Source organism: Pelobates fuscus, chromosome 2, assembly GCF_036172605.1.
Source record: "Pelobates fuscus isolate aPelFus1 chromosome 2, aPelFus1.pri, whole genome shotgun sequence".
NCBI lineage: Eukaryota > Metazoa > Chordata > Amphibia > Anura > Pelobatidae > Pelobates > Pelobates fuscus.
In genome coordinates, this window is record NC_086318.1 from 105,807,002 (window position 1) to 105,820,647 (window position 13,646).

General features: G+C 43.7%; 1 protein-coding gene across 1 annotated transcript in view; it reads right to left on the minus strand.

Moving 5' to 3' along the window:
* Nucleotides 1-6,320: 6,320 nt before the first annotated feature.
* CLRN1 (clarin 1) overlaps nt 6,321-13,646 on the minus strand; it is a 29,829-nt gene continuing 22,503 nt past the window's right edge. Inside the window, exons 2-3 of the mRNA XM_063441015.1 lie at nt 7,837-8,016; nt 6,321-6,772 (exon numbers count right to left, since the gene is read on the minus strand). Coding sequence (XP_063297085.1) covers nt 6,507-6,772; nt 7,837-8,016 — 446 coding nt within the window. The 3' untranslated portion in view covers nt 6,321-6,506. The remainder of the gene's footprint in view (nt 6,773-7,836; nt 8,017-13,646) is intronic.

A 13,646-nucleotide genomic window follows, 5' to 3' on the forward strand; every position in this document is an offset into this window, starting at 1 on the left:
GACCAGTTTGGGCACCATAACAACTTTCAACTAAGTTATTATGCCATGAAGATCCCTGGTACTGGCTCATCTTTAAGGGTTATGCCATTATCCAATGGTTTAAACCCAAGGTCTGTGTTCGAATGCCGATTCTCCCTGCCTCTTTGTCCTGACGCTTTCTCCAAATCTGTACACAAGAAGGCTCTTGAAGAGCCAGATGCGCTCAGCCATTCAGTGACTTCCCATTCATAAAACTGACTTCAAAAAGGTAAGTTTCTTAGCCAATCTGTGACTCCCCATTCATAAAGTGTGTCAACCAATCAGCGACTGAACGTTTTAGCCCCTATAGAGGTTTAACTAGCAAGGGAGACCTTCTGGAGCCATGACAACTTCATTTTTGTGTGTTCCTTTAAAGGAACACTATAGTCACCTAAACAACTTGAGCTTAATGAAGCAGTTTTGGTATGTAGATCATGCCTCTCATGTTTCACTGCATGATCACTTTGGAGTTTAATCACTTTGTTTCTGTTTATAAAGCACTTGCCACACCTTCCCTGGCTCTGATTGACAGAGCCTGCATGAAAAAAAAAACTGGCTTTACTTTCAATCAGATGTTATTTACCTTAATTTAATCTCTTGGTCTGTAAATTGAACTTTAATCACATACAGGGGGCTCTTGCAGGGTCTAACAAGCCTTTAACATAGCAGGGGATAAGAAAATCTAAATTAAACAGAACTTGCAATAAAGGAAGGACAAACATTAGATGACTCTTTACAGGACGTGTTTATGGAAGGCTGTACAAGTCACATGCAGGGAGGTGTGACTAGGGTTCATAAACAAAGTGATTTAACTCATAAATGGCAGAGAATTGAACACAGAGACTGCAGGGGCATGATCTATACACCAAAACTGTTTCACTAAGCTAAAGTTGTTTTAGTGACTGTAGTGTCCCTTTACGTTAAATGAACACTCCAGACCCTTAAAGCACATCAGCTTGCTGAATTGTCTGTCCTCTTTTATTTTACAAAGTGCAGATTTGAACAGAAATTGGCGCCTTTTATTTAATTTTTTTCCTGGCTGTCAATTCTGGCTAACAGTCATACACACCTGTTAATTCCTCTTTTGTTTATTTCATTAGAGCTAAACTCAAGAGGCAGTTAAATGCCCAGAGCACCTGCCTTGCCAAGACTTCTCATGGAGCTACATTGGGAAGTTTGGGATTTAACAGCCACAGAAAGTCTAGGCTGGGGAAGAAGGAGAGGACTTGCAAAGGCTACAGACAACAGTAGCCTTTTTTTTTTTTTTTAGATATAGTCCCAATGAAAAAAATGCCTAATTAAATGCATGCCTGTTTTCACTGGAGGTATATCTACTAAACATAGATTTTTTTGATTTTTTTGTTATGTATGTATTTCCCTTTTAAAGGGACCCTATAATGTAAGGAATTCAAAGTTATATTCCTTACACTATAGTTCCCTCGGCCGCACCACCTCGCCTCCACCTGCCCTGAAATCAGGGCCGGCGCTACCTGTTGGGCGGACTAGGCAACCACCTAGGGCGCCCCTTGGGAAGGGGCGCCGCCAGAAGCGCTGGCCCCCTCATGCTGCAGCCGCCCGAGCGCTCTGTAGAGAGCCTCAGGCGGCTGCAGCTTTGCCCGGGCTGGTGCGTCCATGAGGGCGCACCGCCCGGGCGCAGCATGAGGAGAGGGGCTGAGAGGAGGGAAGCGCTCAGCGCTCCCTCCTGTCACTCCCTCACTGTAGCGTGGCCGAGCCCTGTGTGGTCTGCAGGTACAGGGAGCATCTGTCTCCTGTACCCAGCCGGACTAACAGGAAGTGCACACTGAGTGTGCACTTCCTGTTAGTCCGGCCGGGTACAGGAAACAAAAGCTCCCTGTACCCGCGGACCATACAGAGCTCGGCCACGCTACAACAGAGGTAGGGGAGGGGGGGGGGGGAGAAATTGACAGGCGGGGGGAAAGAAATTGACAGGGGGGGAAGAAACTGACTGGGAGGGGGGAAAGAAATTGACTGGGAGAGGGGGAGAAATTGATGGGGGGAAAGAAATTGACAGGGAGGGGGGAGAAATTGATGGGGGGGAGAAATTGACAGGGTGGGGGGAGAAATAAATTGACAGGGAGGGAGAAAGAAATTGACAGGGAGGGGGGAGAAAGAAATTGACAGGGAGGGGAATTGACGGGGGAGAGAAAGAAATTGACAGGGGGTGAGAGTGACAGGGGAGAGAGGGGGAATGAGAGTGACAAGGGGGGAGAAGAGAGTGACAAGGGAGGGGGGGAGAAGAGAGTGACGAGAGGGGGGAGAAGAGAGGGACAAGGGAGGGGGAGAAGAGAGGGACAAGGGAGGGGGGAGAAGAGAGTGACGAGAGGGGGGAGAAGAGAGGGACAAGGGAGGGAGAGGGGGGAGAAGAGAGTGACAAGGGAGGGGGGAGAGATTGACATCCATCACACACACACACACACACAATCACATACAATGCACCCCTTACACACAAAGACAATGCACCCGTTGCACACAGAAAAACACACAATGCATTACACACACAGACACACATACACAAGCAATGCAACCCTTACACATAATGCATCCCTTACACACACAGAAACACACAATACATTCCTTATACACACTCAATGCACCCCTTACAGATGCACACACAGCATCCCGTACATACACAGAAACACACCTTGCAGCCTTTACACATACAAACACAGATTCACACAATGCATTCCTTACACACATATCAGGACATCCCATACACACTCCACCCCCTGTGAACAAAATCATTGGTGGAACATGAAGGTGGACCCTGGGACCCAGACCTTGAGCTGTGTAAAGGGCCCCAAAAAATTGAGCTTTCCGTTCTCCCAGAACATTGATTTTTGTGACCACAGTTACAAACAGCCTGTTCTACACCAGACCAGTGGAGCCAGACTGCAGGTAGAGCCCATCATCATCCTCATCTGGTTGTAAGTAGGCAACTTAGTATATTATTCGTGGCACTAATCTCTAATTTACCTCACATTAAAGAAACACTATAGTCCCCAGAACCACTGCAGCTTAAAGGACCACTATAGTGCCAAGAAAACATACTCGTTTTCCTGGCACTATAGTGCCCTGAGGGTGCCCCCACCCTCAGGGACCCCCTCCCGCCGGGCTCTGGGATGAGGAAAGGGTTAAAACTTACCTTTATTCCAGCGCCGGGCGGGGAGCTCTCCTCCTCCTCTCCGCCTCCGATCCTCCCTTTCGGCTGAATGCGCATGCGCGGCAAGAGCTGCGCGCGCATTCAGCCGGTCTCATAGGAAAGCATTTACAATGCTTTCCTATGGACGCTTGCGTGCTCTCACTGTGATTTTCACAGTGAGAATCACGCAAGCGCCTCTAGCGGCTGTCAGTGAGACAGCCACTAGAGGATTTGGAAGCTGGATTAACCCTATTATAAACATGGCAGTTTCTCTGAAACTGCTATGTTTATAAAAAAATGGGTTAATCCTAGAGGGACCTGGCACCCAGACCACTTCATTAAGCTGAAGTGGTCTGGGTGCCTAGAGTGGTCCTTTAATGTAGTGGTTCTTGTGTCTATAGCCTGTCCCTGCAGGCCTTTTAATGTAAAAACGGCGTTAACATGGCAGATCCTATGGGTGGGGCATTGTGATGTCACATGGGGGGGGCGGCGGCAAACTTTACTTTTGCCTAGGGCGGCAAAAGTCCTTGCACCGGCCCTGCCTGGCATGGAAAGTTTATTACACACCCGATTCCAGCTCCGCTCTCCCTTGGCTTTGGGTCAATGCTCCGTGTCCTCCGACGGGGGTGGAGGAGGACTAATGTGCATGTGCGGTGAGTGCTGCAAGTGCATTAGGCCCTCCCCATAGGAAAGCATTGCTTCAATGCTTTCCTATTGGGATTTTACTGAAGCTAGATGTCTTCACACACAGAGTGAGGATGTCCAACATCAGTTAGGCGACCAAAAGTCACTTAGCCACCAGGAAGTGCCTTTATTGGCTGTCTGGTTGACGGCCACTGGAGAAAGTCTTAGTCCTGAATGTTAGTGTTGCGGTTTCTTAAAAACTGCAATGATTTACATTGCAGGACTAAGGGGGACACGGACTTTGCACCCAGACCACTTCAATGAGCTGAAGTGGTCTGGATGCCTATAGTGTCCATTTAATTGCAGGATGTTTTCACTGCTATTTCTTTCTTAATACACTTAAATACTAAGTACATATTACTTAGTTACCGTTGTGTAACATGTTATTTTAGGGTTTCTTGGATTATTTTTTTATGATGAGCTATAAAAAATTTAATATGATTGTGTGACATATTTTAAGTGTTCATTTTTCTAACTCGATTCTAATGTATTAATTATGCAAAATGTAAAAAAGGGGCATACGTATAATAATTTACACAAATACAGCTTGAGGGACCAACACTATTATACCTCACATATTAACAAGTATGCAAACATACACAAAACAATATACGTTGTAGACATAGAGCATGTAATGGCATAAAACCTGTACATTCAAATTCAATTTTACAAAATAAACCAACCTCTTCCAAACGAATCCCTTTTATGCAAACATCATCCATATTTTCACATTACTAATAAATATCAGTTAAAGTTTATAATCAAAATTATTATGAAAATTAAAGGGACACTGTAGGCACCCAGACCACTTTAGCTAATTGAAGTAGTCTGGGTGCTGTGACCATTTTGCCCTTAGTGCTGCAATGTAAAACACTGCAGCCACTAGAGGGCTTCCCGGAATCCAAAGCGGTCTTTTGGTCCGTTATCTGACACTGGACGTCCTCACGGACCTCCAGCGTTAGATATTCCCCATAGGAAAGCATTGAATAAATCTTTCCTATGGGGAGGTCTAATGTGCGGGTGAGGAGCCTGACCGAGGGACATCGGCGCTGGATTCAGGTAAGTGGCTAAAGGGATTTTAACCCCTTTAGCCCTGAGGGAGGGGGGCACTCACATACTCCTATAGTGCCAGGAAAACAGGTTTGTTTTCCTGGCACTATAGGATCCCTTTAAACATACACTAGAGAGTTTATCAGGTAGCAAAAAAAAATGTTTAAACTAATAAATGACTAAAAATTATTTTTTACAGATTGCTTCAGTATTAGAAAAAAAAACCAGCAAACAAAACCAAAATCCCCCCCCCCCCCCAAAAAAAAAAAAATAAATGTACATGCTGTATTAACGCTGTTACTTCTGAGATGTTAATGAGCAGCTGTAAACCAATAGAACAATAATAATTGAGTGTAGTCAGAAGAATTAGACTTGGGGAGGGGGGATTCCAAATGCCCACTAATCCCCCTCTGTTTACCTGTTTTCCCAATAATACTCTCCTAAATACGGCAAATTACTGGGCTGAATACTACACTTTCTATATTACTGAGGTGCTTTCTTAAAGATACATACACACTACACATAGGGTTTTTTACTTAAGTGAGAAATCAAATTGAATTCAACGTGAATTTCAAATTTGAGACCAGAGTTGTCTACTCTAAGCCAAAGCATTTTCCAGTTTGGCTATTTTGACATTTAATTGAATTTGATTTTGAATTCTCACTTTAGTTTTTGATTCCAAAAACTGACTGGTTTACTCGGGCAACTTCATTATTTGTATTGTATTTCTTATTTAGTTGTCTTATTTGTGTGTATTATTTTACTTGGCCATTTGTTTTAATGTTAGCCACATATGTAAGTTGCATAGTTTGTGAATTTTAATTTGCTGAAGGTGTCACTCTATTATTAGTAGATCTACATCTACACTTTGAAATCCTGATGTTTCTCATTTGCAAACACAGCATATTTTTGTACAGTTTGGGTAGACCACCAAGAAAATCTTCAGTCGGATCTTTGTTGGTACCTTAACACCACCGCATTATAAAAAATATATAACATTCCTTCTGATGAATACTGAAGTACTGTTTCCACATCCAGTGGATGTGTCGTAAAGTCCAGCATTGATGGATGTAGCTAATGGGGTTGAATACATATCACTAATCCAAATTCTGAAGGACATTGCTCATTGTTCTTTCAATAAAAATTGTAGTAGAAGAGCTCTAGCTGACGTCTAGAAGACTTCGTATATTCTTCCCCTTATTCTTCGTTAAATGGACAGTCATTGCATTTGACAGAACATCAAGCAAAAATATTGACTTGAAGACCACCTTGTAATCAGATTTTCTACTTAACCAAAAAAATCAACTTTATAGATGTATAATTCTGTTTCCAGAAAAGTACTAATTGTATTCATAAAATGTCAGATACAATTATTTATCGAAGAACACATACCATCCATACTGTGAAGGTTTGGTGCAAAATACCCATTGTTGAATCATTCCATATAATCTAAACAACTGATTGAGAGCCATCATTCTTGGTGGTACTGAATACAATCCTAGCTATGTGTAGTAAAGGAGTACTTCAGTATGCCAGTTCACACAAATAGAAAGCCTACTGTCACTGTTTTTTTCCAGGTGATATGTGTGTGCTCTTAGTACATCAGGTCAATAGCACCTGAACTTGTATCAAGGTCTTTAGTTTTCGTAAAAGGAAAATCAAAGCCGGCTAATCGAATCAAGCAAATATTGAAACTGTGCACAAGGATACAAACCAATATGATCCAGAAGGAATTCTCAAATTGTTCACTCTCTGTTTTAAATATAAATCCAACTTCTTTATAATTAGCAATTTTCTCTGTTAGATTGTGTATTTTAACTTCTGATGAGAAGAGGATTAAAACAAGGCTGCCGCAGGAACCTAAGAAAAGGAAAATTAAAACAAATACATTTTATTTTTTAAAGTCTTTCTTTTGGGATACAAAACTACATATTTTTTTAAAGGAATTTCTGCCATTAGAGTTAACTTCTGCGGTGCTGCAATACACATGCCTTTGAACCTTTGGGAATCCTTGGATACCTGACTGGCAAGATTCAGTTTGAACAATTCCATGCTGAATTTTCTGTTAAAGGGACACTGTAGGCACTTTATTTGCTTCATCTCATTGGACTGATATTAGTGTCTGGAGTCCCTGATGCAGTACATTTATTCAGCTTTTAATGTTGTTTTTGTGCTTTACTACTAAATAAGAGTTTCAAGCATCACATCCCATCTGTTCAGCTTGGGCTAATGAGGAAGTAATTGTATGTGCAGCAACGGGCAGCTGTGAATGGTTTGGCGTACCAGCTGGCTGCTTTTTTCCTATCAGAGTGCCCATTGACGGTACAAGTGTATATGGCTAGAAGGAAGTGTGTAATACCTGCCTTAGCCATACACCCAGTAGGGGTTCCGGCTCTATGTGGCTAGTGACCCTTATTTAGTGTTAAACTGCTCGACAATGGCTTAACAACAATGAATGGAGGGACCAGGTCGACTCTAGGCACTGTCACCAATTCCCAGAGATGAAATGGTTATAATGACTATAGTGTCCCTTTAAATTAAAATCTGCTGAATGGGGAGTGCATGTGACAAGCAGTGAGTGGTTTAAACATAATTAAAGGAAAAACTATTTACAGTGATCCTATCAAAATAGATGTATAATTCATGGGAAGGAATATTTTTAGAGGTAATTCTATATATAGAGACACTCCAAGTTCCATATCCATTCCTGCAAGATAAAATGCAATAACTCAATTGGTGCACTCCCTACGGTTTTTGTTAAACTGTTTTCTAACCACAGTTTCCTAAAACCGTAAGCCCATCTCCTCAGTTTGGGAATTTGCATGAAAAGTTTCAGCTTCTTCACTATACTTCTCAAATATTTGTATTGGCAAATTGGATTTGTTTTTAAGGTGGCAGGTTACGGATATCTGCAGAATACTTACACGAGATGAAGCTCCAGAAGTACAGTCCTACAGGTCCATGAAATGTTTGGTATGGGTTACCGAAGGCATTGAACATGAAGAAGGCTGTACCCACCAACGCGAAGACTAGCAGTGTTATGGAGAATGTAATAACGCTAACATGCATGCTGGCAGGTATTGCATTCAGCAAATCTGGAAAAACTGAGAAAAAAAATTATAATCATTATGTGTCTACATACTGGAACTGATTTAATATGCGCACATTTACAGGGTTATTATTCTCTTAGAAGTGCAATATTTAGACTAACTTTCTGATGTTGGAATTATTTTGTTCATTTAGTACTGTACTGTGGGTACACAGTTGGCTCCATGCAGCCGAGACTCACAAGATCAAAACTGAACATGACTGTTTGGTTTTTGGTCATTGGTGCTTTTGCTGCCGTTTAAAAAAAACAAACCTGTTAAATACAGAGTCCATTGCTAAGGGTACTTAGCCTTTTATGTGAATCCCCATGCAAGGGGTTTCCTTTTACATATTCCAGGGGCATTCCCCACTGGACCTGAGAGTATACTGCTACAAAGTACACAACATAATTACATTACTTCTCAGGTCCAGGACATGTATATCAAATACACCCCAAAATATGCCTTTAACAATTAGGTACCCCCTCAAGTCCTATATCCCCGGATAGCCTGGATCTGAACGCCCATCATATCCGAAAAGTGCTCAGATCCCACAAACGCAACCAAAACGCCACCGGGTTATAGTTTAGACTGACCGCACACGAGGCGCCTGCCCAAAAGAGTTTCATAGATTAAGGCTCTGTGGTCGGTCTCTTTCGGGAGTACAAAACACAATAAAATTCCGAAGGTGTCTGTTCGCATAAGAGTTGGTCATGTGCCCCTCGTACGGGAGTTTGATTCTACTGAACACCGCTCTAGTGAGTCGAACCAAACCGAACATACCTGGGGCTGGAAGTCCCCGATTTTAGTTCCATACACTCGACGACCAAACACCACTGTATGCTCTCGTGAAACTAAGATGGCTGCCGTCTCGTGTTCGTCCTTACGAACGATGGCCACACAGTCGACCACTTAGAATGTTGGTAATTGCAGTTTGCGAAAGTGTGAAAAGAGTTCAGGCAGGTTAATGAGTGACACACAACTGTTCTGGGTGGTCAATCCATTCGGTATGTGGTTCAGTATGCGAACCAAATTATTCAATCTGTTTGGAGATGTTCGTATACCGGACCAGTCAATGTACAACAATAATCCAGGGACAGGGAATCTGTCCTATATATATATGAAAAGACAAAAGACTGATAAGACACTATGTGTGTATCTGTATACTCAAACCCAAGGGAAATCTGGGAGAGCAACACCTACCCACCAGAGTCTTATGTACCGCAAAGAGACTCCAGGGGTCTCAAGAGGGGCTTAACCCCAAATAGAAAATGCCAAAAAAGAAGAAAAAATGCAGAGGGTCTTCGGATATAAAACAATCCTTAGACCGTCTGCATTGCCTGGAAATAATATTTAGCAAAGTAGTGTGAATAATAGACTGGCTATCATCTACAAAATAGAGTAGGAATAGAGACCAGAAAAAAATATTATTATAATATAAAGTTGGTATATACTAAATACAAATATTCCTCATGCCATCTGCAAGAAAGGATGTGTAGGAGATATAATCTTGAAAGAAATATATATAGTATATAAACCAGTCCTATATAACAGCTTTATTAAAAATTATTATATACTAAATAGGAGTGGATCATTATAATATATACTCCAATACTTAACATCTTATATGCAGTGTCGCACAAAAAGTCCTGCATAGTGATTATATAAATAGTAGGGGTGTCAGCTGTAAGGCATCTTAAGATAAATACCTCTCACAGCAAGGCACCTTCCATATATACAATAAGTTAAAGACAGGATATTGCTCCTTAAAGGGAGCCTCAGGAAGAGAAGATAAATTATTGAGATCAAAAGGTCAGTCTAAAATAGGCTGACAGTATAAATTATAAAGCCTCTCTCCCTGGTAAACTAACTAGACAGGCATAGGAATACAGAGAAAAAATAAAAATAAAATAGACAGATTAAGTTACATTTAATAAGTGAATGGTGCTAGGGTGACCATTCAGTGCCCAGTGCTCATGTGAGAGAAATGTGAATGCCCAACGCGCGTTTCGGTGCTTAGAGAGTGAACCTTCATCAGGGGCCAACTTATAACTAGTGATCAAGTCTCTTAAATACTAATATGCCAGTACCCTACACGTACCTATAGTCAATCGGATCTGGCGGAGTGTTCCGCATGTGTATCTGATGATGAGCCGGCACTTCCGTGTTATGTGTCGGCCCACGTGGTATACGTAGGGGCGGAGCCATCTCACGTACTACAACGCTCGATCTGCCACACACGTAATACCACTAAGGAACGCCCATGATCGTAACATGGGCGTGTATATACTAATGAGACAACCAATATGCAAAACACCGTCCATCGAAATTTTTATCCATGATTTTTATCCATGTCCTACTGACTGTAGGTAAGGTAAGAATTAAAGAAAAGATACAATTTATCCAGGAGCTTTTACAATAAAAAGAAGAGAATGCCTTATAGTTACACAATAAAATTCAAATTTCTAAAAATGAGGAAATTCTTAAAATGCAAATGTGTGTACTCAGGCAGACAAAGTTGTACTCAGTACATAGGCGTGCGCACAGGGTGTGCCGGGTGTGCCTGGGCACACCCTAATCCCCGCGGCACGCCTATGGATTGAGTCCTGCAGGAACAGAGTTCCTGCACTTTTTTTTGTGCAGGAACGCCGTTCCTGCAGGCACTCAGCGCCCCCCTTCCTCCCCCTATGTCCCCCCTGTCATGGATGGGAGGGGGGGGGGCAAGATGTTATGGACCCCCCCCCCGGGCGGCTCTCTCAATATCAGCCGCGGCGAGGGAGCTGTGAGCTCTCTGCTCCCTCTCGCCGCGCGCTGCTTGCTGATGCTGGGAGCCGGAATATGACGTCATATTCCGGCTCCCAGCTACAGCAGACAGCCCACGCGGTGAGAGGGAGCAGAGAGCTCACAGCTCCCTCGCCGCGGCTGATATTGAGAGAGCCGCCCGACCCACTGGACCCCAGGGACAAGTCCACGCCAGCACTCCAGGTAGGGAGGCTGGGTGGACATTTTTTTAATTAAAAAAAATAATCATATGTGTGTGTGTGTCTGTGACTGTGTGTGTGTGTCTGTGACTGTGTTTGTGTGTGTGTGTGTGTGTCTGTTTGTGTGTGTGTGTGTGTATGTGGATGTGTGTGTGTGTATGTGGATGTGTGTGTGTGTGTGTGAATGTGTGTGTGTCTGTGAATGTGTGTGTGTGTCTGTGAATGTGTGTGTGTGTGTGTCTGTGAATGTGTGTGTGTGTGTATCTGTGAATGTGTGTCTGTGAATGTGTATGTGTGTCTGTGAATGTGTATGTGTGTCAGTGTATGTGAATATGTGTGTCTGTGAATGTATGAGTGTGTCTGTGAATGTGTGTGTCTATGAATGTATGAGTGTGTGTGTCTGTGAGTGTATGTGTGTGTGTTTGAGTATGCGTGTCAGTGTGTGTATATATATATATATATATATGTATATATATATATATACACACACACACACATATACATACACACACTGGAGTGTATATTATTTTTTTGGGGGGGGGGGTGGGAATCTTGGTTCCCACACTTTATTCCCCAGGACTTTATTCTCCCCTGTTGGCTCACGCAGAACCGGCGCTGAGTGTCGGCTCTGCTCTAAGCCTCCATGGGCCGGCGGGGAGATCAAAGATCTACCTCACCGGCCCACAGCAGCATGAAGGGAGGCAGGAGAGGACCCGGGGAGCTATAGACAGCAGCTCCGCCAGGTTCCTCTGGCGAGATCTGAGCATTGCCGCGGCAACGCTTAGATCTCACGAGAGTTAACTCTAGCCCCGCAGGCTAGAGTTCACTCTCCACTGGACCACCAGGGATGGCACATGGCAGCAAAGATCCCCCTCCCTACATAAGGTAAGAAGGGAGGGGGGATATTTACTAATCTGCCCCCACCTCCACAATCTGTCCAAACATACAGCACACACACACACACATACAGCACCCACACACAAAAAGCACCTACAGACATACAGCACTCTCACACAAACAGCACACACACAGCACCCAAACAGCACCCACACACATACAGTACACATACAGCACCCTCACACACACAGTACACTAACCGCACCCTCACAAACACACACAGCACCTTTACAAACACACAACACCCTCACACACAGCACACTAACAACACCCTCGCAAACACACACACACAAACAGCACCCTCAGAAATACACGACACCCACACACATCACACAAACAGCACCATCACACACACATCACACAAACAGCACCCTCACACAGCACACTAACAGGACCCTAACACACACACACAAACACCCTCACACACAAACAGCACCCTCACACACACACACACACACACACACACACAAACAGCACACACACACACAAACACCCTCACCCACATAGCACACTACCAGCACCCTCACACATACACACACACAGCAGCACCCTTACACACGCCACCCTCACACAGCACACTAACAGCACACACACACACAGCAGTGTATGTATATATGTGTGTGTGTATATATATATATATACATATATATATATATATACAGTGGTGTATCCTGGTTTTGTGCTGCCCTAGGCAGAACAAAACTCAGGCGCCCCCCCCCGCGCGCGCCACCCCCACCCAACCTTTACCCCGCCCCGCATTCTAAACACACACACATTCACTGACAGATACGCATACACTAGCTAACAGAAACACACACACTAATAGACAAACTCACACTCAGTAACATAAACTCACACTCAGTAACAGACAAACTCACACTCAGTAACAGACAAACTCACACTCAGTAACAGACAAACTCACACTCAGTAACAGACACACACTCGCTAACAGACACACACACTCGCTAACAGACACACACACTCGCTAACAGACACACACTCACTCGCTAACAGACACACACTCACTCGCTAACAGACACACACTCACTCGCTAACAGACACACTCTCACTCGCTAACAGACACACACACACACTCGCTAACAGACACACTCACTCGCTAACAGACACACACTCACTCACTAACAGACACACACTCACTCGCTAACAGACACACACTCACTCGCTAACAGACACACTCTCACTCGCTAACAGACACACTCTCACTCGCTAACAGACAGACACACTCACTAACAGACACACACACTCACTAACAGACACACACACTCACTAACAGACACACACTCACACTCACTCACTAACAGACACACACACACTCGCTAACAGACACACTCACTCGCTAACAGACACACTCACTCGCCAACAGACACACACACTCACTAACAGACACACTCACTCGCTAACAGACACACTCACTCGCTAACAGACACACTCACTCGCTAACAGACACACACACTCACTAACAGACACACACACTCACTAACAGACACACACACTCACTAACAGACACACACTCACACTCACTCACTAACAGACACACACACACTCGCTAACAGACACACTCACTCGCTAACAGACACACTCACTCGCTAACAGACACACTCACTCGCCAACAGACACACACACTCACTAACAGACACACTCACTCGCTAACAGACACACTCACTCGCTAACAGACACACACACTCACTAACAGACACACACACTCACACTCACTCACTAACAGACACACACACACACACACTCACTAAC